The sequence below is a fragment of the Panulirus ornatus genome, chromosome 32 (genome assembly GCF_036320965.1).
Source record: "Panulirus ornatus isolate Po-2019 chromosome 32, ASM3632096v1, whole genome shotgun sequence".
Classification (NCBI taxonomy): Eukaryota; Metazoa; Arthropoda; class Malacostraca; order Decapoda; family Palinuridae; genus Panulirus; species Panulirus ornatus.
Window position 1 is genome coordinate 20,879,838 of NC_092255.1, and position 8,853 is coordinate 20,888,690.

General features: G+C 51.7%; 1 protein-coding gene across 2 annotated transcripts in view; it reads right to left on the bottom strand.

Annotated features, from left to right (window-relative positions):
* The window catches only part of LOC139759162 (uncharacterized), a 29,638-nt gene extending 21,121 nt beyond the window's left edge, over window positions 1–8,517 (bottom strand). The window contains exon 1 of one of the 2 annotated variants that reach the window (XM_071681205.1): window positions 8,383–8,517. Coding sequence is in view for 1 of the 2 variants with exons in the window: in XM_071681204.1 (XP_071537305.1) it covers window positions 8,009–8,012 (4 nt within the window). In the remaining variant the exon portion in view is untranslated. Of the gene's footprint in view, window positions 1–8,008; window positions 8,287–8,382 lie in introns of those variants that run through there. The other variant, XM_071681204.1, reaches the window with a different exon arrangement.
* Window positions 8,518–8,853: the final 336 nt, after the last annotated feature.

An 8,853-nucleotide genomic window follows, 5' to 3' on the forward strand; every position in this document is an offset into this window, starting at 1 on the left:
TCAACACTATGAAAATAATCGCAGGTTTACATATCATATATCAACACTGTATGAGGACAATCGCAAGTTTGTATATCATATATCAACACTGTATGAGGTTTATATATCCTATACCAACACTGCATAAGGATAATCGCAAGACCTTATATCATATATCAACACTGTGTAAGGAACAGGTAGAGAATATAAGATGCGAAAAATATCACGCAGCCTTCTGGCAGCTCCCTGGGTCAGCCACAACTTGGCCATGTACATACACACACACACACACACACACACACACACAGACAGACAGACACACACACACAGACACACACCCACACACACACACTGCGCAGCATGAGCAGGTAAGACAGCGTTCTTAAGAGCCCCTCCAGTTACCAGCGCCAACTGTAAATGAGTTAAGAAGAGAAAAAAAATGGAGTAAATACGTGGCAAAAAGTGCCGTACGATTATGAATAATAGATCACATCTGTTGATTAACGATCGACTGCATCTAGCCCGGGATTGTAATCACAAGACGACCCCGCTGTGGCTGTGAGATGCACGGGGTCAAAATGCGCAAAGAAGAAGAAAAAGAACGGGAAATAATCGAGTGGTAACATTCTGTGTTGGTGATTTGTGTTGTTGTGGTAGTGTGTGTGTGTGTGTTGCTGTGGTGTGTTGGTGGTGTAGTGTTGGAGGGGGTGTGGTGGTGTGTTGGTGTTGGCGAGGGTGGACGCCTCAGCGCCTGCTTCAGGAAGGTGCCACAAGGCAGGGGGGGCGGCCGCCGCCCCGCGTCGTAGCGGTGGTGTGTGCTGTGCCGACCCCCCCTCCCTCTTCAATCTCCCCCCCCCCCTCCTTCCTCCGGGGCAACACCTTTCCTACACTCCCCCGGCGGTTCCCTCCCTCCCTCCTGATGGTGCACCAAGATAAAGCCCCACTCGATTACACGTGATAATTAGATGTTGTCTTCGATAAGGTGGAGACGGCACAGAAGCCAATTCCCCCCTCCCTCCCTACCATGACCCCGCGTTCCGCCTCCTCCATTAGCACCTTCAGTCGTAAACCAAGACCATCCGCCCGTTTTTTTTTTTCTTTTGAGTCTTCGTTCCATTTTCTTCGGTCTCACGCTTGTGGCTCCTGGTGTGTGTGTGTGTGTGTGTGTGTGTGGCGCCCCCCGCTGCTGACAACCCCCCCCAAAAAGACATACAACTTCCCCCCCCCCCACCCAAGGTGGTTACATTAACAAATTCTCTTAATTACTTCGCTCTCCAGATCGCCCCCACGGACTCTTCCGCTGGGACGGCGCCACCACAGAAAAATGGGCAACGTGCAATCGCCCAAGACTATGTATATATATATATATATATATATATATATATATATATATATATATATATATATATATATATACACACACACACACACACACACACACATATAGACACGATATCGATGAAATCCCACTCAGCCATCGGCACGGTAATTAGAGTCTTGAGGAACGTAATTAGCGATGGAGAGAACGAGTGATAAACATTATTACAAGAAGGGCGCCGCCTCGCCGGGGATGGCGTGCCTGGAGGAGGGAGTGTGTGGCCAACCATAAACTCGCGTGGACGGGCCAGCTCCCGTCTAGGTGTCTGGAGGCTGACTCCAAGGGCCTCCCTTCCTCCTCCTCCTCCTCCGTCCGTCTGCCTTAACAACCCTGCCCGCCCGTAATTACCGGCGAACACCCTAACCTAACCCACCCCTGGCCAGGTCTAAAGGGCGGGCGGCTGACTACCACCGCCTACTGTAGGGGGAGGTGGGTTGTGGTGGGGAAGGTTAACATGCATGAGATGGGAGGGCGGGATGCCACCTACATGGAGAGGGAGGGAGGGAGGGGAGGCAAGATGTGGAGGGAGAGATAGGTGGCAGGGGAATGGGACAGGTGAGAAAAGCGAAAGGGTTGAGGGAAGGATATATGGAGCCAAGAGATGGAAAGGGAGGGAGGGAGGAAGGAGGAGTAACAGATGAAGGAAGAGATGTAGAGAGAGAGAGAGAGAGAGAGAGAGAGAGAGAGAGAGAGAGAGAGAGAGAGAGAGAGAGAGAGAGAGAGAGAGAGAATGAAATGGGTAAGACAAGCTAGAGGGAGGGAGGGAAAGGAGCCATCAGATGGAAGGAGGGAAATGGGGGGAGACAGAGGGAGGGAGGGAGGGAGCTGAAGATGGGATGGATATGGCAAGGCTAGAGGGAGGGAGAGGCTTTATGGTGATGACTATGGTGATGGAGGCGAGTGTGAGGGTCAAATGATGATGATGATGGCAGTCACCACCGGGTTGTGGAGTAACCCTGATGGTGATGCTACAACCGAGGGTGATGATAGTGACGGAGTTGATGGTGATGGTGAGATACTCCAGCTGAAGATGATGATGATGATGATGGTGGTGAGATACTCCAGCTGAAGATGATGATGATGATGATGATGGTGGTGATGATGATGATGGTGATGGTGAGATACTCCAGCTGAAGATGATGATGATGATGATGATGATGATGGTGATGGTGAGATACTCCAGCTGAAGATGATGATGATGATGATGATGATGATGGTGGTGATGATGATGATGGTGATGGTGAGATACTCCAGCTGAAGATGATGATGATGATGATGATGATGATGGTGATGGTGAGATACTCCAGCTGAAGATGATGATGATGATGATGATGATGATGGTGATGGTGAGATACTCCAGCTGAAGATGATGATGATGATGATGATGATGATGGTGGGGGTGATGATGATGGTGATGATGATGGTGATGGTGGTGAGAGATGCTGGTAATGATAGTGATGGTGAGATCCCGCAGCTGATGATAGTGAAATATTGCAGGTGATGATGATAATGATGCTGGTGATGGTGATGATGCTGGTGATGGTGATGATGCTGGTGATGGTGATGATGCTGGTGATGGTGATGATGCTGGTGATGGTGATGATGCTGGTGATGATGCTGGTGATGGTGATGATGCTGGTGATGATGCTGGTGATGGTGATGATGCTGGTGATGATGCTGGTGATGGTGATGATGCTGGTGATGGTGAGATGCTGGTGATGATGCTGGTGATGGTGAGATGCTGGTGATGATGCTGGTGATGGTGAGATGCTGCAGCTGATGGTGAAATAAAAGGCTGCTGCAGCTGATGGTGATCAAGACGATAGTGAGCATCATGACTTATCTAGTTCACCATCTCACATCTGAGAACAATGATGGTGACGGTAATGGTGCCTCCCTCTCCTCCCTCCCTCTCACCACTGCTGCAAGAATGGTGATTAATTAAGAAGTGATCACACGAAGGGGAGCGAATCGTCGGGCTGCAAATATTAATCACTCTAGCGGGACAGGACGGAAGTTCGAGCGCATCCACGCACAAATAATCGTCAACTGGGTATGATCACACAAACTGGTTGCGAAAGACGTCGTGAATCATAAGAATAATCTGACAAAAAAAATGTATCCCCCCCAAGGTGAACATCGATTAATCGTAGAGGCTCACGATAATCGATCGATTAATCGTAAAGGCTTATGATAATCATCGATTTATCGTAAAGGCTCATGAGAATAATCGATTAATCGTAGAGGCTCATGATAATCGATCGATTACTCGTAGAGGCTCATGATAATCGATCGATTAATCGTAGACTCACGATAATCGATCGATTAATCGTAGAGGCTCACGAGAATCGATCGATTAATCGTAGACTCACGATAATCGATCGATTAATCGTAGAGGCTCATGATAATCGATCGATTAATCGTAGACTCACGATAATCGATCGATTAATCGTAGAGGCTCATGATAATCGATCGATTACTCGTACAGGCTCATGATAATCATCGACTAATCGTAGAGGCTCATGATAATCATTCCCTTAATTAGGTCAACACACGAGGGTGGGGTCAGTCTCCGGTATGTGGGTGAGAGAAGGTGGGGAGGAGGTAGGTTTCTTTCCCTCTGGCGGTGCTATCTACTCCGGGATATCCCAATATCGGGATATCCCAACACACCCAGATACCCCAATATCGGGATATCCCAATATCGGGATATCCCAACACACCCAGATACCCCAATATCGGGAGATCCCAACACACCCAGATACCCCAATATCGGGATATCCCAATATCGGGATATCCCAACACACCCAGATACCCCAATATCGGGAGATCCCAACACACCCAGATACCCCAATATCGGGATATCCCCAAACAAAAACATGGCCAGGTGAATCTCTTGCGTGGAGTGTACATGCGACGAGCAGCGGGGCAAATTCTGTCCGCGCGCCCTCTTCCCCTCCTTGCGGGAGGTCACTGAAATATGGCTGCGGCAAACGGGGACGACACTGCTACTGTTGCGGCGACGACCTGCGGCAAACTTGGATGACACTACTACTGTTGCGGCGACGACCTGCGGCAAACTAGGACGACACTGCTACTGTTGCGGCGACGACCTGCGGCAAACTAGGACGACACTGCTACTGTTGCGGCGACGACCTGCGGCAAACTAGGACGACACTGCTACTGTTGCGGCGACGACCTGCGGCAAAGTAGGACGAAAATACTACTGTTGCGGCGACGACCTGCGGCAAACTAGGACGACACTGCTACTGTTGCGGCGACGACCTGCGGCAAACTAGGACGACACTACTACTACTATTGTGGCGACGACCTGCGGCAAAGTAGGACGACACTACTACTATTGTGGCGACGACCTGCGGCAAACTAGGACGACGCTACTACTATTGTGGCGACGACCTGCGGCAAACTAGGACGACGCTACTACTGTTGCGGCGACGACCTGCGGCAAACTAGGACGACAATACTGCCGGCCAGAGATGGCTTGCGGTACAGTGGAACGACAAAACTGCCAGGCAGCGGCGACTTGCGGTACGCTAGGGCATGACTAACAAGCGGCGACGACTTGCGGCGCTGGGACGACAAAACTACCCAACAGCGACGACTTGCGGGACACCGGGTCAAAACTAACACGCAAGCGACGACCTGCGGCAAACTGGGACGTTACTATCAGTCGGCGAACGACCTGCGGCACGCTGGGACGACATCATCACCAGGCGGCGACGACCTGCGGCATCAGGCGGATACAGCGACGACAACAACAACCCCCCCCATCCCTCCCTCTCATCACACAACGACACCACCATCACCACCACAACGACAGCATCATCACCACCACCACCACACGACCAGCATGAGGGCAGCCGCCGGCGGGGTGGGACGACAAGTCTCGCCCCGCTCCTGGCGAAACGACATGACACGACACCACCCCCTCCCTTCAACCCCTCGCGCCTCAACGTCAAAAAAAAAAAAAATTACAATGAATCGAATCCAATTTCATTCATCAATTACAAAACAACCAATTAAAAGAAAGCTGAAACAGACGGACTCAAACATAACCCGGGACAATTACCCCAACAGGCGCACGGTAATGACCAAACAACGCAGTTAAATCTGTGTCCTCCTGATTTGCATATAAACAACTATTCTCCGTAATCACTCGGACCGGGGGGCGCGGCGCGCGCCAGCGGCAGCGATGATGACGATGACGGGCAGGCTGAGGGGGAAGGGGGAGAGAGAGCTAGCTCTACAGGGGTGATGAGAGAGAGAGAGAGAGAGAGAGAGAGAGAGAGAGAGAGAGAGAGAGAGAGAGAGAGAGAGAGAGAGAGATAGAGAGTCCAAACTGAAGATTAAATTCTGGCCAGGATTAAGAGCGAGGTGACTCGACCGGTTAGGCAGCCCAACCAAGAGGATCCAGATCCACCATGGGGGATTCCAACCACGGTACTAGAGAGTTCCCGGGACAGCCGACACCCGGTACTGGGGAACCGTCGCCCGGCTGTTATCACAGGCTCTGGAAGGGGCGTGCGACCTCTCCGGGCGGAGGTTAGGTCTATGGGACAAGTGGAGGTTAACCAGGCCCCTGGTTGAGTGGGCGAGATGTGTGTGCGCCCTTAACGTGAACCTCCTGACGCGGCGAATCCCGAGAGGATGACGGTCGGGTCATATATATATATATATGGAGGGCGACACTCGCACGAAACCGACGGGATAAATCCCCGTACGGTGACGCCGTCACCACCGCCAAGCGCCTCCGAGCCCCGTCACACACACACGGGCCGTTAATTTACACACTGGCCCTCCCGAGGAGGTCACCAACAGACGCGTGCTTTTTGAAGATGTTTGAGGAATCACGAGACATGAACGGGAGGGAAAGACCTTCCCCTCTCTGATATTTTTTGAAGGGGGGCGCCGCGCCTCCTCCTTCTCCTCCTCCTCTCGTTGAAAATTTCACTAGTGGAGGGTCTTTGTCGTGGCCGCGGGGGGGACGTGGGCTGCATAATAGCGCCGTGCCTGCCTGGCTGTCGCGCATCTAAATGAGCTTCTCCTTGGTCGTGTGATTAATGCCTCGTCATTTATTACACGCTGTACTGGCCACACACACACATACACACATACACACGGACGCACGCACACGCTTCCACAACCACTACTACTACTCCTGCTCCTCTCCTTCGGGTACGAGAAAAAGAGGGAGACCAAAGCGACTTCTTCAAGCACAGTCACACCACAATTTTTTTTTTTTCCATTGAATAATGCTAATTACATCCCAACACCGTGGGTCATTTCGAGATCCCAAAACGGCGAGGGGAGAATTTCTGTCCCGCGGCAGCGGCCACAACCACCACTCCCGCTCTGCGGCGGCCACACAGACGCGTGTACTAAATGAACTTTCGCGAGGGTCTTGAGGTCTCCTCCTTCGGGCGGCTCCCAAACCTGGCCGAGTTTGGCCGCAGAGTGCAGCAGGGCTGGCTGGCGGCGGCGGCGGCGGCCCGGGAGGAGGTCTTCACCGCAGCTCGTTTAGTGGATTTAGTGACGGGAGAACGGCCGGGATTTCGGCCAAGCGGCACGTGCGGTTCATCCTCAAGTTCTAAGCCCCTCACAACGCCCTTCTCCTCCCTGGGTCCTCGGAGGCTAGACGCCCTAGGGGGGCTGTGTATATATATATATATATATATATATATATATATATATATATATATATATATATATATATATATATGAGAATATTCCAATCTGGGGAAGGCTGAACAAAATCTACTTTTAAAATTAATAAGGACTAGATCTACTTTAATTCATCATAACCAACTGGGTTGTCTCGGCTTGGAATTAACATGGTGATGACACAGCTGGAATGACTTGAGGTCACGGGTCATTTGACCCCATTTGCTCTGTCGCTCTACCCAGCCCCATCCCCGTGATATAGGAGCCTCGTTCTTTGGCCTCAGTTATGCTACGTGTGAGGGAACACTTGCACAGCGATTCCCCTGCTTGTCCAGCGAGGGTATGGCGTCACACCTGCCTCCTGCTGCTCTAAAGTCATCACTCCGTGCGTCACGTTACGCTAGGCGACGACGCAAGGGGCGGGTTAGGGGGGGTCGTGTCTCCGACACCTAGCCCGTCACAACCCGTCCTCCTCGGACTTATACGCACTGAGTCCATCGAACTCGCGACTCGAAGTCGGGTCTTAACATGCGTCTTGGAAGGGGAGCGGCTTGTCCAGGCAGATCGGAGAAGGCTACAACAGGAGGGGGAGAGAACCGGAACACAGATTCGGTTCTCGAGACTGATTACACCTAGTACGCCTGCCGGAGGGCAAGGATACTCCGGGGGGAGAACATTAAATTTCCGTGCTTCCCCGCCGGCCCTACTCGCTCTCACATCACGGGGAGTCTACGAGATAACACGTCATTCTGACATTAGGAGGGGACGTTACTGGATTCTGTGCGGGGAGGAGAGGAGGAGGGAGGACGAACTGATTGTTAGTCGAGGAGAACTTGTCACTTGAGTCACTCCGGGATCACAAATTGGTCGTCAAACTTCTGTCTCTCTCCCGCATGTCGTGGCCGGGAATGAGACTGTCGAGATCCCTTCCTCTGCCCGCCCACAATCTCCTCTTTACGAAACACTCACACATGTCGTCGACCTTCAACACTTCTCATAGTAGTCGGGAGGGAGGAGGAGGTCGGTCGGTCGTGTCCTTCAAGCCTGGCTCACATCACCAAACCCCCACTTCCAGCACGCGTCCACCGCCACTTTTTCAAGCCGGAGTGAGGGAAAAATGCAAACTTTCCGTCCGCCAGATGGCGAGGAGGGCTTCCCCCAGGATGCTCAAGCCCCGCGCTAGGACCCCTCCACAAGGCTTGACTGGAGAGAGAGGAAAAACTGGTGGTGCCCCGACACTCGCTCCACCAAAACACTTATAATTCGACGGTGATCGTAAACACACAAACTGCACGGGGGGAGAGATTCACTACAGCAACGTTTCAGTTCGGGAAGATCTTTACCTTTGGGAGTAAACGTTCAAGTTGTGGATGTATGAACAAGTTGAACTTGTGGTACGAGTTGTAGGTGACTTGCTATCACCTCCGCTACATAGAGTTGACGCTGTAAAAGTGCGTGTCCTACAACGGGAACACGAGTGAACACTATGTAGTCCAACCATTTTTCTGCTACATCACTTTCGGAGGCGGGATTAGGGCGGGGCCAGATGGTCTTAGGGAGGAGTTACGCGGATCTCGGCCAATCCGAGCGCAGGATACGGACAGTGCCGACGCACCGGGGGAAGGGTGAAGTGGAATTGAGGGGAACCTTCATATATTATCATAGTTTTCCCTAAAATCATTCCACACAATAGAAAAAACCGGCAGCAAAGGCTCGATACATAAAACTGACCACATCTTTACGAGCTGCTGTGTGCTTGACCAGGTCTTCTGGCCTGCCAAAAAATATCTGGAACCCCTTCCCCCGTACCTACT